Below are 21354 nucleotides of genomic sequence, written 5' to 3'. Positions count from 1 at the left end.
TTGCCCAAAAAATGTAAGAATGTCAACCCCTTTACTCAATCGGTTCCCTTATATAGGCGATTCGAAAAAGACAGTCAACTGGACGTTTCCACCCCTTTCAGGTTTGAAAGGACAAGATTTTAAACTAAGCGCCTTCTACATGCTGGCTTTCACCATCACGTAGGCCAGCCCTACAGCAGGTTACATTGGAAACTGCATAAAAAAGAAGAGTATAGCTGTCACTAAAAAAGGAACAACATTGAACATACACAGAAACAATGATTCTTCCTGCCCGTTCATTACCAACAGAAAATTTGAAATTAAATTAATAAATTACAAAATGAAACTCACCAGGGCAAAGAACTTGCTTCCATTTATCATTGTTTCCCTGCCAAAAACAAGATGTTTATAGTGTCGACTATTTTGTGAAAACAAAATTCCCTGACTTTTCCAGGCCAAGTCATTAGGGCAATTAACGAACATGTATGTACAGTAGCAGTGATTAGGGGAGTGTGGAGGGATTGTCCTACTTTTTGCCCCACCAGTATGGTCTTTTAATGCTATCCCTTATCTACCAAGAAAAAATTAACTTGCCCCAAACACAAAATTTTGGCAGCCAGTCAAAGGTGATATGTACAAGAAAATCAGAGCACTTAGATGAAAATTCACACTTAAGTCACAATCAAGTTTAAAACCGTAAACTGACTTTTCTAGAATAAAATTAGCTTTGACATTCTAGGATTAATGCAGGTAAAACAAATTATAGAAACAGATAAGTAGGACTTCAGACTTTAAGGAAATAATGACAAAAGTAACTGTTTAGTTATTGGCTGTTTTTGGTTGGACAGAGAGAAGCACATAAGTTAGGGTGGAGTAAAAATATGGAAGTAGGGTACTTTAAATGAAATAGCACGTAAAACTTGTCCTGGTTATGCCTGCCACCATTTAAAAAAAGAAATTTTCAGAAATAAAAACCTATCTTTGTGTGAACTGTAAGTAAAGCCAGGGGCACCTTTGTGGGTTATTGAATTAAAAATTTCAACTTTCATTTTTTCACCCCACCAGTTTCAGTGGTGAGTTTTTATGTGATACCTCCTACATACTGACTAATGTTCATAACTAGTGTAAATAATACATAATTGTAGCAAAATTTAGTAATATTTTTTACCCCCGATAAGTATATACCAAAACTAAATCCCTTTTCCTAAAGTAATTAACATAGTCTCTAGAATAAGGATAGCCAGATAATTGATCATAGGTTATCAGTAGCTCGTGAATGGTCAGCTACACACTACACAGATAGATCCTGGCAGCAATCTTGAAGAGACACTTTTGCAAAGTTATGTCTTTATGTAGATTCTACTCGCTTGACAGGTGGAATCTTGACAAAATGAAACTAAATCTTGACATTGAAGATTACTCATGCACCAATAAAAATAACATTTTAAGCAAAGTTGAAAAAGAGAATCTTATGTGCCAGTTACATTCATTTGTCTTACTGTATCAAATGAAGGGCTCTGGTGTAAAACATGGTAAGTGACATTTTGGTCATTTCGGAGTTCATTAAGAAAAAAGTTATTAGAACTTTTACCGTGGATAAATTGTTTTAAGTTGTATTTACCAATTTCAGAAAGCTTCACTAAATCCAATGCAAATTGCATGACATGGTAATTTCACTCAAAAATTTAAGAATGGGACATTATACTTTGCAACTCAAAATGATCAAAATGTCACTTACCATATTTCACACCCGAGCCCTTCAAATATTGGTATCTCAATAACAACCAGAGGCATTAAGAACAAATTTTCATGCAATGAAGAATCAAAATAACAAATTGATTCGATACACCTATCGGGCTGTGGGAGAGAAGACATCAACCTAAAATTATCTACAATTACATCAGAAGTTAGTAAATGAGAAGATCTAAAAGTTTTCCAAGATCCTGCAATTAGAGTTTAATGTGGCACATCTTTAATGCCCCATCCATCTATTAAAGAATAATTTCATTACACGTTCAAGTTCTTATGAACCAAGAAACTATTTTTAATATTTCTATTTATTCCATGCATTGTGCTATGCATTTTCAAATGTGGAAAGTAGTTCCATGGCTTGGGAGTTTGGCGATCTCTGCTTTAGACTAACTATAGATAACAATTAGGTTTGGTTTGGTTTGATTTACTTTATTTTACTTCACGTTTTGTGCCTTTTGGCTAATTTGCGAAGATGGGGATGAGTGATGAAATTGATGAGTGGACATTCGCAAACAACCAAGCAAGCCCGAGTGGGATTTGAACCCGGGACCCTTGGCGTCGCAGCATGATGTGCTAACCACTAGGCCACAGGGTCCGGCAGATAACAATTAGGGTTGAGTCAATACTGCCGCTGCTGTATATGTACTGAAATATCAGTTGGAATTTATTCACCAATACCACACACTATTTGCAGGATCTCACCAAATGCAGAGCAATGTTTTCATGGAATCTAATTATCATGGGAATTATACCAAATTTTCAGTTTTGCACCAGTATTGTATGAAAAAGGATTTTCTAGCTAAATTGCAGCTATTTTAAAATTCCAATATAGTTTTGAATATTGCATTGCAGTTGGTCACCAGCCCTGGAAACATATTTAAAATGAGAAACAGACAAGCAAATAGATATGTGATCCTTGCTGAAAGAGAAATGCTACAACAGCCTGGGTTATGAGCAAACAGGAGCATTTTAAGTCCCTCAGTTGTGCTTCATTGGGACTCATTCATCAATCATAAGATTTTACCTTAGCTTTGTATATTTTGCTTTAGATTCCATGCAATTTTCCAGTTCTCAGGTGTGGGAGAATCCTATAATTTCTCTAATTGTAAAAATTTCAATTCTAATTGTTATATAAATAAAAGTTAAAATGACCATACAACTGTAAATTAACCTTTTGGTGCCCAAGCATCTCGAACGAGATACCCAAAAGTAACCCTTAGGACACCAAGCATCTCGATCGAGACGCTGTGTCAAGGTTGTAGTTTTTACGTTATAACTTTTCTATTTTTGGCTAGAATTTCGATTTTATTTCTTTATATTGTTCCTAACACATGTGCTTAACAGAAATGGTTTTTTGCAATTTTTTTTGTCTTCATGAAAATGGAGGGGGAAAGGCGGGAAAAGGGACTTCTCTTTTGCACCTCTTTTCAAGGTCAATTTTTGCCAACAAAGGAAGACCGGCTTTGTTGTCCTAAAGCAATGCTTTTCACTCCCTCCTGCTAAGTGCATTCGAAGGAAGCTTGTTTATCAGTATCCGATGTCAAAATGAAAGTTTTCCGTGAGGGCGCAAGCAGGGGGGGGAGGGGGAGGGGGAAGACTGGTTGTTGAATCTGTGTTGTGAGAATGGAATTTCGAAACACGCTGAAGGAAACCTTTGGTTTTTTTAGCACAAGTGGCAACAGGAGTTACCCAGCATTGTCTAAAAATAGAATTTCAAGCAGCTGCAAGAATTCGCGCTCATTTGTCATTACATTCTAGCTTTTCGTCCGTGAATGTTGTGCGTAGGTGACATTTTGTGCCCAAGTGCGAGGACATTTTTTGGGTGAAGTGACAATTTTTTAAAATAATTTTTGGGGGTTTTCTCCCTTCCCCCCTATATATGCCAAATTTGCACAAATTTTGCATTTTGTGCATTTTGACATTTTTTCGGGGCGGGGGAAACACCATTTTTTTAAAGAAAAGTATTTTTGAGGGGATTTCCCCCCTTTCCCCTTCCATACGTATGCCGAATGTGCATAAATTATATATCGTCTAAATCTGTAATTCATTCTGCGTACAATGGTATATCTTTCATATCTCTAGGGCATTTAGTTTCTGAGCTATTGTCATTTCAAGGTACCGCTGCTTTTTGAAGCTTGAATCAGTGGCATTCCTTTTGGGGGTACAACTCAAGTTATATTGGTCATACGACAATGATGCAAATATTTTTCTGTTTCTTACATGCCAGCGATAATTTCTATGTGCATTTTGAACTTTTCATATCCTTTTTTTCGGGAAGCGGGGGGGGGGGGAAACCCCATTTTTTAAAAAAAGTATTTTCAGGGAATTTCCCCCCCTTTCCCCCTCCATATATACACCGAATGTGCATAAATTATATATCGTCTAAATCTGTGATTCATTGTGCATACAACAGTATATCTTTCATATCTCTAGGGCATTTAGTTTCTGAGCTATAGTCATTTCAAGGTACCACTGCATTTTGAAGCTTGAATCAGTGGTGTGCCGACCATTCCTTTTGGGGGTACAACTCAAGTTACATTGGTAATATGATAATAATGCAAATATTTTTGTGTTCCTTACATGTCAGCGATCATTTCCATGTGCATGTCGACACTGTGGTGTACTTTTTTCTTGGGGGGAGGGTGGGGGAACCAATTTTTTTTTCCGAAATTTTGAGAGTTAGCCCCCTGCCCCCCGCCACATATACGCCGAATTTTCAAAAATTTCATAGTCTGAATCTCTGGTTCATTCCGCGTACAACGGTATATCACTCATCTCTCCAGGGCAATTAGCCTCCAATCTACACTCATTTAATTGAAACTCTGCATTTTACTCAAAATCGGTTCGGGCAATAGAGGCTTACTTGTGAAAAAGGCCTTGGGCGGCAAAAGGTTAAGAAAGATTTCAAAGTAATCAAAATCTTATATAAAAACAATTTGCAGAGTCCAAACCTACTGATAAGCAAAGGTATGGCATCAGACAGCATTTGATATGGACCGAGATCTTTGTTTAACACAGAGATAGAAACTACAAGCTCCAATGTAAGGTATGCTTTGTCATTGAATGAATACCACCTGTTGCAGCCAACATCCAAACTTTTAAACAATCTCTATTCTACAAGGTCTGAAAAAACACATTTTTTCCCAGAAAAATAGTAAATTTCCCAGACTTGTCACTGCAATCATGTCCATGTTTCCTGGGGTGGAAGGGGCAACCCTTTCCAAAGACACCCAAATATAAACCTCACTTCCACAGATTGAACCATGATATTCCAGGTAGCGAGATTCTGGCATCTGGACCCATGGCCAGTACAATCCTCTATAGGACATGTGTTGTATCCTGTCCATATGTGTTTGTCATTGTCCATTAATCTATTTTATCATTATTCATCCCCATCTTCAATTAGCCAAAAGTGGCAGAAACATGAAGTAAAATAAATCAATTCATTCATTCCTTTAAGTCCATGTTTCTTGAAATCCTGAGAACGTATCACTGCACAAACAAACACTTTTTTGCAACAATTATAATTTTTTGATGTTATTGCATTTGCAAAAAATCAAGGTCCTTAGAAATGGCACATTAATTTTTACCTCCATATATTCACTTTTTTGTAACATGCAAATGGAGATTAAGTAGTAATGTGGAGGAAGAAAAAATGTGGGTATAAAACACAATAAAGTCAGGAAGGTGCAAAATGCATATTATTTATAAACATGTATGTATTTAAAACTCTTCATTGGCAAGTGCCGTCATAAAAAATTCAACCTCTAAAATACATACAACTTGTAAGCTTTCGCTTTTTCAGGTACTCATGACAAAATAATGAACAAATAGAGAAAATCTCTTAACTTTGGCTTCTTTACATTTAGTAATCACAGACAAAATTCAAATTAGTAACAGAAACATCAAAATAGATTTCTTCATAAGGAACTATGTATCTCCTACACAGGAACTTGCACCGTATAATTATGTAAAAATAACACACACAGTTTTAACATACAAGTAGAAAATTCTGTGCAGTAACAATTGCCTTATCAACTTGTGTTGCAGCGAAGAGCTACATGTAGGCATCCTGGTCATACAACCCTCACCATTCAATACTAACATAACTTCAGTTCTACTGGTTACTCATCCAGTATTCACTCCTCTAATGTATCTTCTGTATACGCACAGAAACGAATTATATTAACTATAATTACAAAAATACAAGAAACTTTTTTTAAAAAAAACTCTCACAATTAAAAAAAATGCAGTTTTCAATATTATTTGTACCAGCATAGGAAAAATACATACATTATTTCCTTGTTTACAAAATTTGACAAATTAAATAATCACTGCAGTACAGTAAATATTACTAGTTCAAAAGTAGGCCACTCTCGAAGTTGCCCACCATCTACACTTACATTTGCAATGCAAATGTACAGATAAGTAGAAACTGAATACAAGAATGCAAAAGAACAAAATCACAAAGAGTACTTTGGTAGGAATGGAGATCCAAGTTTAGACCAAGTGAAGTTACAAATAGACAACTAACTCTTTTGCTTTCTTAAAAATAATCCTACACTTGGATCATGGTTGCTGTATTTATGTTCTAATGTTCAAAATATTTAGCCTGCAGCACGAAGTCCTGGCAAAGGACCATACAAATACAATATGTTTTTTTATGTGAATGTAATGCCTGACATAACTTGCATTCCTGCAAGAAGATTGTTTGATACATCAATTCTCGCTGCTGCAATTTGGAGGCAGTTCAATCTCAACAATGCAACTTGAACTGTTGGTGTGATGTGATGGAATTTGGTTGAGGATAAAAGCTGAATGGATTTACCCCATTCAATGATTGGGAAAATGCAATGTAATCTTTCCTGGATCCAGGAGAAATGAAGGGCAGAAAATTATGTACTAACACGACTTAAAAATAAACTTAAATCACAGAAAAAAAAAATCATCCTTGCCTGGAACTCTTCAATATCTGATCTTTCATTCATGAACACAATATGTAAGTGCAAACAAGATCATCCTGATAATCCAACATTGATCATTGAAAACTAAAACACTCCAATAATACTGGCTAGGTGAATGTTTCTCTATTACATAAACTGAATTCTGTACATACATTTAGTAATCACAGACAAAATTCAAATTAGTAACAGAAACATCAAAATAGATTTCTTCATAAGGAACTATGTATCTCCTACACAGGAACTTGCACCGTATAATTATGTAAAAATAACACACACAGTTTTAACATACAAGTAGAAAATTCTGTGCAGTAACAATTGCCTTATCAACTTGTGTTGCAGCGAAGAGCTACATGTAGGCATCCTGGTCATACAACCCTCACCATTCAATACTAACATAACTTCAGTTCTACTGGTTACTCATCCAGTATTCACTCCTCTAATGTATCTTCTGTATACGCACAGAAACGAATTATATTAACTATAATTACAAAAATACAAGAAACTTTTTTTAAAAAAAAACTCTCACAATTAAAAAAAATGCAGTTTTCAATATTATTTGTACCAGCATAGGAAAAATACATACATTATTTCCTTGTTTACAAAATTTGACAAATTAAATAATCACTGCAGTACAGTAAATATTACTAGTTCAAAAGTAGGCCACTCTCGAAGTTGCCCACCATCTACACTTACATTTGCAATGCAAATGTACAGATAAGTAGAAACTGAATACAAGAATGCAAAAGAACAAAATCACAAAGAGTACTTTGGTAGGAATGGAGATCCAAGTTTAGACCAAGTGAAGTTACAAATAGACAACTAACTCTTTTGCTTTCTTAAAAATAATCCTACACTTGGATCATGGTTGCTGTATTTATGTTCTAATGTTCAAAATATTTAGCCTGCAGCACGAAGTCCTGGCAAAGGACCATACAAATACAATATGTTTTTTTATGTGAATGTAATGCCTGACATAACTTGCATTCCTGCAAGAAGATTGTTTGATACATCAATTCTCGCTGCTGCAATTTGGAGGCAGTTCAATCTCAACAATGCAACTTGAACTGTTGGTGTGATGTGATGGAATTTGGTTGAGGATAAAAGCTGAATGGATTTACCCCATTCAATGATTGGGAAAATGCAATGTAATCTTTCCTGGATCCAGGAGAAATGAAGGGCAGAAAATTATGTACTAACACGACTTAAAAATAAACTTAAATCACAGAAAAAAAAAATCATCCTTGCCTGGAACTCTTCAATATCTGATCTTTCATTCATGAACACAATATGTAAGTGCAAACAAGATCATCCTGATAATCCAACATTGATCATTGAAAACTAAAACACTCCAATAATACTGGCTAGGTGAATGTTTCTCTATTACATAAACTGAATTCTGTACATACATTTAGTAATCACAGACAAAATTCAAATTAGTAACAGAAACATCAAAATAGATTTCTTCATAAGGAACTATGTATCTCCTACACAGGAACTTGCACCGTATAATTATGTAAAAATAACACACACAGTTTTAACATACAAGTAGAAAATTCTGTGCAGTAACAATTGCCTTATCAACTTGTGTTGCAGCGAAGAGCTACATGTAGGCATCCTGGTCATACAACCCTCACCATTCAATACTAACATAACTTCAGTTCTACTGGTTACTCATCCAGTATTCACTCCTCTAATGTATCTTCTGTATACGCACAGAAACGAATTATATTAACTATAATTACAAAAATACAAGAAACTTTTTTTAAAAAAAACTCTCACAATTAAAAAAAATGCAGTTTTCAATATTATTTGTACCAGCATAGGAAAAATACATACATTATTTCCTTGTTTACAAAATTTGACAAATTAAATAATCACTGCAGTACAGTAAATATTACTAGTTCAAAAGTAGGCCACTCTCGAAGTTGCCCACCATCTACACTTACATTTGCAATGCAAATGTACAGATAAGTAGAAACTGAATACAAGAATGCAAAAGAACAAAATCACAAAGAGTACTTTGGTAGGAATGGAGATCCAAGTTTAGACCAAGTGAAGTTACAAATAGACAACTAACTCTTTTGCTTTCTTAAAAATAATCCTACACTTGGATCATGGTTGCTGTATTTATGTTCTAATGTTCAAAATATTTAGCCTGCAGCACGAAGTCCTGGCAAAGGACCATACAAATACAATATGTTTTTTTATGTGAATGTAATGCCTGACATAACTTGCATTCCTGCAAGAAGATTGTTTGATACATCAATTCTCGCTGCTGCAATTTGGAGGCAGTTCAATCTCAACAATGCAACTTGAACTGTTGGTGTGATGTGATGGAATTTGGTTGAGGATAAAAGCTGAATGGATTTACCCCATTCAATGATTGGGAAAATGCAATGTAATCTTTCCTGGATCCAGGAGAAATGAAGGGCAGAAAATTATGTACTAACACGACTTAAAAATAAACTTAAATCACAGAAAAAAAAAATCATCCTTGCCTGGAACTCTTCAATATCTGATCTTTCATTCATGAACACAATATGTAAGTGCAAACAAGATCATCCTGATAATCCAACATTGATCATTGAAAACTAAAACACTCCAATAATACTGGCTAGGTGAATGTTTCTCTATTACATAAACTGAATTCTGTACATACATTTAGTAATCACAGACAAAATTCAAATTAGTAACAGAAACATCAAAATAGATTTCTTCATAAGGAACTATGTATCTCCTACACAGGAACTTGCACCGTATAATTATGTAAAAATAACACACACAGTTTTAACATACAAGTAGAAAATTCTGTGCAGTAACAATTGCCTTATCAACTTGTGTTGCAGCGAAGAGCTACATGTAGGCATCCTGGTCATACAACCCTCACCATTCAATACTAACATAACTTCAGTTCTACTGGTTACTCATCCAGTATTCACTCCTCTAATGTATCTTCTGTATACGCACAGAAACGAATTATATTAACTATAATTACAAAAATACAAGAAACTTTTTTTAAAAAAAAACTCTCACAATTAAAAAAAATGCAGTTTTCAATATTATTTGTACCAGCATAGGAAAAATACATACATTATTTCCTTGTTTACAAAATTTGACAAATTAAATAATCACTGCAGTACAGTAAATATTACTAGTTCAAAAGTAGGCCACTCTCGAAGTTGCCCACCATCTACACTTACATTTGCAATGCAAATGTACAGATAAGTAGAAACTGAATACAAGAATGCAAAAGAACAAAATCACAAAGAGTACTTTGGTAGGAATGGAGATCCAAGTTTAGACCAAGTGAAGTTACAAATAGACAACTAACTCTTTTGCTTTCTTAAAAATAATCCTACACTTGGATCATGGTTGCTGTATTTATGTTCTAATGTTCAAAATATTTAGCCTGCAGCACGAAGTCCTGGCAAAGGACCATACAAATACAATATGTTTTTTTATGTGAATGTAATGCCTGACATAACTTGCATTCCTGCAAGAAGATTGTTTGATACATCAATTCTCGCTGCTGCAATTTGGAGGCAGTTCAATCTCAACAATGCAACTTGAACTGTTGGTGTGATGTGATGGAATTTGGTTGAGGATAAAAGCTGAATGGATTTACCCCATTCAATGATTGGGAAAATGCAATGTAATCTTTCCTGGATCCAGGAGAAATGAAGGGCAGAAAATTATGTACTAACACGACTTAAAAATAAACTTAAATCACAGAAAAAAAAAATCATCCTTGCCTGGAACTCTTCAATATCTGATCTTTCATTCATGAACACAATATGTAAGTGCAAACAAGATCATCCTGATAATCCAACATTGATCATTGAAAACTAAAACACTCCAATAATACTGGCTAGGTGAATGTTTCTCTATTACATAAACTGAATTCTGTACATACATTTAGTAATCACAGACAAAATTCAAATTAGTAACAGAAACATCAAAATAGATTTCTTCATAAGGAACTATGTATCTCCTACACAGGAACTTGCACCGTATAATTATGTAAAAATAACACACACAGTTTTAACATACAAGTAGAAAATTCTGTGCAGTAACAATTGCCTTATCAACTTGTGTTGCAGCGAAGAGCTACATGTAGGCATCCTGGTCATACAACCCTCACCATTCAATACTAACATAACTTCAGTTCTACTGGTTACTCATCCAGTATTCACTCCTCTAATGTATCTTCTGTATACGCACAGAAACGAATTATATTAACTATAATTACAAAAATACAAGAAACTTTTTTTAAAAAAAACTCTCACAATTAAAAAAAATGCAGTTTTCAATATTATTTGTACCAGCATAGGAAAAATACATACATTATTTCCTTGTTTACAAAATTTGACAAATTAAATAATCACTGCAGTACAGTAAATATTACTAGTTCAAAAGTAGGCCACTCTCGAAGTTGCCCACCATCTACACTTACATTTGCAATGCAAATGTACAGATAAGTAGAAACTGAATACAAGAATGCAAAAGAACAAAATCACAAAGAGTACTTTGGTAGGAATGGAGATCCAAGTTTAGACCAAGTGAAGTTACAAATAGACAACTAACTCTTTTGCTTTCTTAAAAATAATCCTACACTTGGATCATGGTTGCTGTATTTATGTTCTAATGTTCAAAATATTTAGCCTGCAGCACGAAGTCCTGGCAAAGGACCATACAAATACAATATGTTTTTTTATGTGAATGTAATGCCTGACATAACTTGCATTCCTGCAAGAAGATTGTTTGATACATCAATTCTCGCTGCTGCAATTTGGAGGCAGTTCAATCTCAACAATGCAACTTGAACTGTTGGTGTGATGTGATGGAATTTGGTTGAGGATAAAAGCTGAATGGATTTACCCCATTCAATGATTGGGAAAATGCAATGTAATCTTTCCTGGATCCAGGAGAAATGAAGGGCAGAAAATTATGTACTAACACGACTTAAAAATAAACTTAAATCACAGAAAAAAAAAAATCATCCTTGCCTGGAACTCTTCAATATCTGATCTTTCATTCATGAACACAATATGTAAGTGCAAACAAGATCATCCTGATAATCCAACATTGATCATTGAAAACTAAAACACTCCAATAATACTGGCTAGGTGAATGTTTCTCTATTACATAAACTGAATTCTGTACATACATTTAGTAATCACAGACAAAATTCAAATTAGTAACAGAAACATCAAAATAGATTTCTTCATAAGGAACTATGTATCTCCTACACAGGAACTTGCACCGTATAATTATGTAAAAATAACACACACAGTTTTAACATACAAGTAGAAAATTCTGTGCAGTAACAATTGCCTTATCAACTTGTGTTGCAGCGAAGAGCTACATGTAGGCATCCTGGCCATACAACCCTCACCATTCAATACTAACATAACTTCAGTTCTACTGGTTACTCATCCAGTATTCACTCCTCTAATGTATCTTCTGTATACGCACAGAAACGAATTATATTAACTATAATTACAAAAATACAAGAAACTTTTTTAAAAAAAAACTCTCACAATTAAAAAAAATGCAGTTTTCAATATTATTTGTACCAGCATAGGAAAAATACATACATTATTTCCTTGTTTACAAAATTTGTCAAATTAAATAATTACTGCAGTACAGTAAATATTACTAGTTCAAAAGTAGGCCACTCTCGAAGTTGCCCACCATCTACACTTACATCTGCAATGCAAATGTACAGATAAGTAGAAAGTGAATGCAAGAATGCAAAAGTACTTTGATAGGAATGGAGATCCAAGTTTACACCTAGTGAAGTTACAAATAGACAACTAACTCTTTTGCTTCCTTAAAAATAATCCTACACTTGGATCATGGTTGCTGTATTTATGTTCTAATGTTCAATATATTTAGCCTGCAGCACGAAGTCCTGGCAAAAGACCATACAAATACAAATATGTTTTTTTTTATGTGAACATAACTTGCATTCCTGCAAGCAGATTGTTTGATACATCATTTCTCGCTGCTGCAATTTGAAGGCAGTTCAATCTAAACAATGCAACTTGAACTGTTGGTGTGATGTGATGGAGATTGAATGAGGATAAAAGGTGAATGGATTTACGCCATTCAGTGACTGGAAAAATGCAATATAATCTTTCCTGGATCCAGGAGAAATGAAGGGCAGAAAATTATGTACTAACTCCCCTAACACGACTTAAAAATAAACTTAAATCACAGAAAAAATAATCATCCTTGCCTGGAACTCTTCAATATCCGATCTTTCATTCATGAACACAATATGTAAGTGCAAACAAGATCATCCTGATAATCCAACATTGATCACTGAAAACTAAAACACTCCAATAATACTGGCTAGGTGAATGTTTCTCTCCTATTACATAAGCTGAATTCTGTACATACATAAATGCACAAACTATAATAAACAATACAAAATTGTAGAAAATCTTTGTAATACTGCAACATGGTATATGTGGTATGATCAGTAAAAATTTGCAGTTTTTCTTAATAATACACTACTGTCATAGGTCACTCTATCCAAGAACTCCATCTTCTCAACTTACTTCTGCAATGAAAAAGCACAGATAAATTAAAGCCTGAATAGAAAAATGCAACAAAACAAAATCACATAAAGAGCACTTTGGTTGGGATGGAGAACCAAGTTTAGATCAAGTAAACTTACAGATAGACAACTCTTTTACATTTTAAGGAACCTACACTCTGATCTTGGTTGCTGTATTTTGTGTTCTAATGTTCAACATATTTAGCCTGCAGCACAAAGTCCTGGCAAAAGGCCTCATACAAATACAAACATGTTCTTTATGTGAATGTTATGCCTGACATAACTTGCATTCCCAGCATGTACCTGCAAGAAGGTTGTTTTGCTCTTAGGTGCTACATCATTTTCTCACCATCGCAATTTAGACAATGCAACTTGAACTGCTGGTGTTTGAATGAGGATAAAAGCTGAATGGATTTACCCCATTGCATGTTTGGAAAATTGCAATGCAATCTGTTCTGCATCCAGGAGAAATGAAGGGCAGAAAATTATATACTTTCTCCCACCTCCATTCATTTTTCAGCAAAGCTGCCATCCCTTCCCTAACACGACTTAAAAAGAAACTTAAATCACAGAAAAAATAATCATCCTTGCCTGGAACTCTTCAATATCTGTGATCTTTCATTCATGAACAATTTCAAAACAATATGTAAGTGCAAACAAGTTTCTTTCTCCTCTAAGCTGTATAAATTGACACTTGAGAAAAAAGATAAAGGTAGAAACTGCATAATGTGCTTACTGAAATTTGATCAAGTCCATGTAAATGACCCAGCCAAGAGGTTATAAAAGTTTTCTCCTGTTGGAGATTAGTAAACAATGAGCATTCATTTCACATTCTTGAAGGCCTCATAGAATCATAACTTAACTTACACAGGTTATCTACCAAAATAAGAAATCAAAAAATTCTTGACATTTTCACTACCTTTTTTTTCTAACCCCCCCCCCCCCCCTTTCTTAACATTTATTTAATCACCCACTACTCAGGTATAGTTGCAAGATTAAGAAAATATATATTTTTATTCAATGAAAAACCCATACCACAAGGCCAGTTATGATGAAAACTGTAGCTGTACTTTAACAAGAAATTTAGACTGGCTTTAATTATTAATGCATGTAAAAATTAACGCTTCAAACTTCATCCTAGATAGGGAATGGCCACATTTCTTATTTTTTTTTTTACAAAACTTCACGATTACAAGAATGTAATTCTTAAGAAACAAAGTGAACAAATCTTACACACAACTCACTTCAATTTCAGATTTCCAAATATTCAATTTTATTAAATCCCAGTACAGGAACAATGAAAGTTCACTATACTGAATAATAATAATAATAATAATAATAATTTAAAAAAACAATTTTTTGACCAAAAGCATAATTTCTGGACTTTTTCATGACTTTCTTGACCTATCTGTTGATTTCTTGACATTCTTGACTGGTCAACACCCTGTTACAAGAGTAAGGCAGCTAGAATTGCAGCAAATACCTGTTCCAAATGACTCAACAGAACCTAGGGCAGGCTTGAGGAAATTGTTTACACTTGTAGAGGTCAGTGGGCATTCCATGCAGTGTGAACTTCCCACCTGCGTGTTGCATTTCCAGACCAGCAAGCAACAAAAAAGAAATGTGGGAGCTCTTTGCATTGAGAGGTACAAAAATACCATGGGGATAATGGAGGCACTGTCAGTTTCTTTTGCCCTATTTACAATACCACATTGTTACAAATCGGATAAAGGGAGGTTTCCCCACTGCAGGAACATGATGGACAAAGCTTACTGCCTGGTTCACTCAGTTTGCTTGCTCTGCATTTCAAAAGTGCATACAAATGAGCTCTAACATACATATGCAGGCTGACCAGGTCTCACCCAGAGAGAGGCAGAGAAGGGAACATGCAGACAACAGAGTGCTTATACATGTGTCTGTCTACATACTCATTCTCCTTGCTTAAACTGTCTTACTTTTATTTATTTTTTAATTTTAATTTAAAAATTTGGGTGCGTCAGCACTTATACTATTTTGCACCCATCACTTTATATGGTGTCCAGCCCCTTACCTGAACTAAAATGTAGCTAATAACATAACTATAACATTGGAAGACTAAGATATTCTGACATAGGTTAACAGAACTAAAATTAACATAACTGTAATGTCGTTTTGTAACTAAAATATTAAAATAAAGAGGCACTCAGCACACATAAGGACAAGACACAGGACAACACACACAAAATTATACTGGCCATAGTGCCAGTCGTCAGAGCCTCGTTCGTCTGCAAACTGCAGTCCAGGGTGTACTACCAGGTGTAGAAGTATGAAACCGGAATTTGTATGCAAGAAGTAAATGGCTGGTGTTTGCAACTGAGAAACAATATTTTATTCAAAGTAAGCTACATTGCTAGTTACACATTTCTCCCACCTTTCCGGCAGGTTATGAATGCCATGCCAAAAAAAACATTCTTCTTTTGAAGCGAACCAGTCTGTGAGCCATGTTCGTACATCTTCATATGAATTGAAGCGCTGTTCTGCAAGAGCATGTCCCAGTGAGGCAAATAGATGATAATCTGAAGGAGCCAAGTTGGGAGAATATGCCGCATGCCCTAGTATCTCCTATTTGAATGCCTCGATCGTTTCCCGGACCAGTTTTTCTGTGTGCGGTGAGGCGTTGTCATGGAGCAGGATGACCTTGTGTTGCCTTGATTCATATTCCGGCCGTTTGTCATGTAATGCTAGATGTAAATTGATCATTTGCTGTTGGTAGCAATCTGCGTTAATGGTTTCACTGGGTTTCTGCAGCTCATAATAGATGACGCCCCGCTGATCCCACCAAACACAGAGCAGTGTCTTTTTTCCAAAGTGTGTCTTGCAGTGGATGTCGATGGTTCGCCTGTATTCACCCACGATTTACAATGCTTAGGATTCCCCAAATATATCCATTTCTCATCGCTATTCACTTTTGTATCTGGCGAGCAGCATTTGACAAGTGGTCTTGCGGGATCCTTGCTGTCTTTCATTCAGTTCATGCAGAATCCATTTGCCCACTTTCTGCAACTTTCCCATAGCTTTCAACCGAAGAGAAACGGCTTTCTGCGTCACATTCAATTGTTCCGCGAGCTCCTGCTGCGTTTGGGTATCATCTTCATCCAATAAGGCTTGCAATTCTTTGTCTTCGAACTTTTTCGGAGGTTTCCCACGTTCCTCATTTCGCAAGTCAAAATCGCCACTTTTGAATTTCTTGAACCACTCGAAACACTGTGTTTTCCCGAGAGCATGTTCGCCGTAAGCTTCGACGAGTATTCGATGTGATTCTGCGGCGGTTTTCTTCAAATGATAACAGAACATCAATGCTGTCCGCAAATCGTAGTTCGTAGGCACAAAACTTGACATGTTCCGGGTGTGCAACACCTTCCTTTGTCTGGCACTCTGGTTACTGTGTTCCGATATAATGTCCTCGGGAGTGGAGGGCAGCAGCTGGCGCTACTTACGCGATCTTTCCGCGCCCTCCACTGCCGGCTAGCACAATCTATCGGCCAATTCCGGTTTCATACTTCTACACCTGGTATGTGGAAGTGAGATTCACAATTGGGTGTACAACATGGAAGGTCACTCCTTACACCCCTGTCTTAACTTTAAAATTAAAAGGTATCCATATTTTGATCTAAGCATACTGAAATATGTTGAATATCCTATTTCATTGACCATGGAATGTAAATAGCTTTCAAATATATGGCACTTAAAATTATTCAATACCAGGATCATTGAGGTTCTCCTTATCATTTCATTACAAGTCATGATTTATCTTTTCAGTCTGTCATGCAATACACATTTTAAATATAAAGGATGTCATTAAAATGGCCCCTGGGGAAATGAAAAGAACTTCTCTTAGTAACATTTTTGTCGGTGTGTTGTTTTGGCACTACGAAACTTAAAAAAAAACTGTTTTGCCAGCATTAGTAACATATTTCCTGTTGTGAAACAGCATGTGCCACTGTTGCAAGGAACACACATTTTCTGTGAAATATGACATACTACCAACCACATTATGTGATGTAAAACATAGCAGAGAACATGTTGAGTAACCCAAAGGAAAGCCTACCTGATGGCATAGCGGTAACTTCGCCTTGTAATAAAGGGCTCCCTGGTTCAATACCAGATTGAGAGATAAAATCTGATACAACCAATTTTTAGGTGCCCAAGAATAAGCACTAACAATTTTTTTTTAAAAACTCTTGGTATTCGAAGGCTTCCCTTCCCCCTCTCCCTCCAACAGCAAATTATGGTTCCAACCTTAGGCATGCTTAGTTTCTTTTCCTTGTACTTCAACCTGAGTTTCCATCACTTTCTTTTCCATACATTATTTATTTCTCCATAGATTTTAAATGTGTTGCTACAGTTTAAAGTGGTATCAGAACCACTATGTCACTCAAACGGGTATCAAACCTAGGACCCTTTCATTACAAGGCAAATTACCACCATGCCACTGGGGAGGCTTTCCTTTGGGTTACTCAACATGTTTCATGCTACGCTTTACAATACATAATGTTTTTGGTAGTATTTCATTTTTCCCAGAGTATGCATGTTCCTTGTAACAGTGGCACACACTGTTTCACAACAGGAAACTACATTACCAATGCAATTTAATGTTACATTGGGTTGCCAGCACGAAAGTGGCAAAACAAGGTTTTTGAATGTCCGTAGTGTCGAAACGATGCATCAATGACAAAAATGTTAGTGATAAAAGTGTTGTTTTCATATCCTCCACACATTCCTGTGGTCCCCGGGTGCCATTTTAATGACACCCTGTATGAAATACATAAAACTACTAATTTATGTATCTTACCTTGCTGAAAGCCTTCCCTGGTGGATGTGACACAGGCTTCCCTGGTGGATGTGACACAGGCTTCCCTGGTGGATGCGACACAGGCTTCCCTGGTGGATGCGACACAGGCTTCCCTGGTGGATGCGACACATTTAGCCTAGGTTCAAAGCTTCTAGGAAGTAGTGTTGAAGGTGGCCTATTCTCAAGAGCAGGTGGTTCCGTTACCATGTTTGGCCCTTGCATCCTCAAAACTGGAGGCCGGTACAAAGGCACCAGAGGGTTTATAGCTGGTAGTGGAGGGCTCAAAGCTGCCATTCGAGGACTGAAAGCTGGCACAGGAGGGCTCAAAGCTGGCACTGGAGGGCTCAAAGCTGGCATTGGAGGGCTCAAAGCTAGCAAAGGCTGTAAAGGGCCAAGCAACTGTACTTGTGGAGGATTATTTACAGGAATACCAGCGACTCTAGACAACCAGTATATTACTGTAAGGAAGAAAAAAGAACAATTAAAAAAAAAGTTTTGAGACAACCACTACACATTTAGATCTTATTGAGTGTTGAATCCTGAGGTTGATAAAGCTCAAGTTCTCTTCCCTTTGAAATATTTACCTTTCCTTGTCATTTCCATCGACAGAAACAGTGGTATGCCCCTACCCTCCCTTGGCTCATATCTCTAAAGTAAATGGACACTAGATCCATAAAATTGGTATATTTTAGAACTGATTATCTAAAAATTGCTCATCCACAACCAAACTATGCTCTCTTTTGAATTTGATTTTTAAAGTTGGGGTGCATCAGCACTTATGCTATTTGCACCTGTCACATGATACAGGCTCCAGCCTCTTACCATAACTAAAATAACATAACTGTAATGTCTTGTAACTAAAATAGTAAAATATTCCAACTTCGGTTAAAAGCTGAGGCTGTAAAGAGGCCTTCAGCACATATAAGGACAAAAACAGGACATCACACAGAATTATACTGACCATATGGCCAGATGCCAGAGCCTCGTTCGTCTGTGAAATGCAGTCCAGGCTGTACTACATGGAATTGAGGTTGGCAATTGGGTGTACATGGAAGGTCACACCTTACACCCCTAACTATGCTCTCTTAGCTGTTCAGTTACCAGGACAAAATTGTTCAGCATGTGGAATGCTTTATTTCTGTCACATTGTGTTCCTGTGCAGTGTGAATCATTAATAGCATTTTGTAACAGTTTAGCACTGAAAAAATGGATGTATGTTGTGCACTTACCCCCTCCCCCTGACTTTTTGCCACAAAATACTGTAGTGTGTGCTTTATAAATATTAATTTGACAGCCAACATGAAACCACACACGTTTTCACTATGCAGGGTGGCCACTCAAGGACCATGATAAAAGTAAAGTATAATTCCTGGTTTTCAAGGCAAACTTTCCAAAAATGCAAGGATACAAGCAGATGTTTTCTCTATTTCAACCTTGTATGTTATTACATCTCTCCCCAAGACACACATATAAACACACAAATATGTTAACAACATAAATGGTCTGTGCAATTCCGTTGTATCCAAAAATTCTAATTCGATTCAATTGAATGGTATATATAAGTTGCAGAGTTTAGATTTGCCATTTCAAATGTCAGACTAGAAATACATCTACAAACACAAGTCACAAATGTTATGGGATATAGTAATCTATGAAAATTGTTAGTTGTATAAGAATTTTAAATTTACGTAATCAACTTCAAGATCTTGCAATAATCTTCCATCTGGCAGAGATATTGTTCTGCAAAGGACACTAACAATGCAAATGGAATTGAGAGAATTGGGTTTTATTTTCCATGTAGCTTTCTTTTATTTTCCTTATTCGATAAAAATAAAAGCTAACTGTGCAAACCTTGCCTCAGGGCATTCATAAATATGTATAAATTCAATGGGATTTGTATTAATAAAAGTTGCAATTTTTCACTTCTATGGTATTCAGACAGAATACATGCATAATTCTCGGAGCCAATAATTCAGAATTCCTAGTGAGTAGCCACCCTGCTATACATATATACACAGGAGTACACAAAACTCAAAATTAGGGATGAAATATGAAATTTTGGCCAATACCGATAAAGTACAGATACAAAATTTACCGATGCCGATAACCGATATTCTACCGATCCGATATAAAATTAGAAATGGTCCATCAAGAACCTGAAAGGTTCATTGACCTCCTTAATAAATGAATAAATGTGTGTTTCAAGGTGACTGCAGGGAAAAAGAAATTGCATATAAGACATTTACTTTTTTAGAAAGTATGGCATGGAGATTATCCATAAAAATTACAACAAAATGGCAGAATTTTGCACTAAATTATCAGATATTTATAGATATATTGGATCGGTAATTTTACCGATAAACAGATACACTGATATGCCTATATCGGCCTGATACCGATAGAGTACCGATTAATCGGTCCCATCCCTACTAAAAATAATTCAGAGGCAATCACCTTTTTTTCAAGAGCCAGTATTTATTTTTTAAATATTATTTATTTTTCAAATATGGTCTAAGAAAATCATAAATTCAACTAAGATAAAGCTACACATGTTGAAATGTCACCTTAAAACATCTAACTTACTAATATAATATTGGATTAAAGGTAATTAATTCTTACACCAGACTGGCCTTCCTACACAATTCTATATACATGGCTCTACTGGCAACAGCACGATTAACTATGTAGTACATTCTACAGTTATACATACTGTAGCATATCATTGCAGATTTTAAAATTCGGCTAGCAATAATGTAAATATTTATAATGCCATGTTTATTATTCTGATTTAATGATAAGGAAAACATATATGGTACTAATTACATAAAAAAGGTAACTGTACTCTACATAAAATAGGTAACTGTACTCATTACTAAAAAAATAAGGTAACTATACTCATTACTTAAAAAAGGGTAACAAATTTCCACAAGCGAACTCTAAAATTTTATTTTTAATTAGAGCTTAATTTTTAAAATGCAGGCACACTGTATTTTTCCACTCCTTATTTTACGCACACACATACACACACACACACACACACACATATATACATATACATACAGGGTTAGTCAAAAAGAAGGAGCAGATTTCAGAATGTTATTTCCAACAAAAAATACACAACAGAAACATAATCCACACATCAATGGATAGATTAAGCTTCAAAGTTTTGTTGTACGACAATTGGTTTTGTTCATGTACTAACTATGATTTTTCTTTTCTCATTGTGGGTAAATGACAATGGCACAAGAAAAGTTGTTTTGTGT

At 35.6% G+C, this 21354-nt stretch overlaps 1 protein-coding gene across 1 annotated transcript in view; it reads right to left on the bottom strand.

Annotated features, from left to right (window-relative positions):
- Positions 1-12862: 12862 nt before the first annotated feature.
- LOC145981929 (uncharacterized) overlaps positions 12863-21354 on the bottom strand; it is a 93693-nt gene continuing 85201 nt past the window's right edge. The window contains exons 9-10 of the mRNA XM_083115427.1: positions 18092-18549; positions 12863-13263 (exon numbers count right to left, since the gene is read on the bottom strand). Coding sequence (XP_082971553.1) covers positions 13258-13263; positions 18092-18549 — 464 coding nt within the window. The 3' untranslated portion in view covers positions 12863-13257. The remainder of the gene's footprint in view (positions 13264-18091; positions 18550-21354) is intronic.

Source organism: Lepisma saccharinum, chromosome 2 (assembly GCF_977018435.1).
Source record: "Lepisma saccharinum chromosome 2, izLepSacc3.1, whole genome shotgun sequence".
Classification (NCBI taxonomy): domain Eukaryota; kingdom Metazoa; phylum Arthropoda; class Insecta; order Zygentoma; family Lepismatidae; genus Lepisma; species Lepisma saccharinum.
Note: the sequence above shows the minus strand (reverse complement) of the source record. Positions and strands in the feature narration are given on the sequence as shown.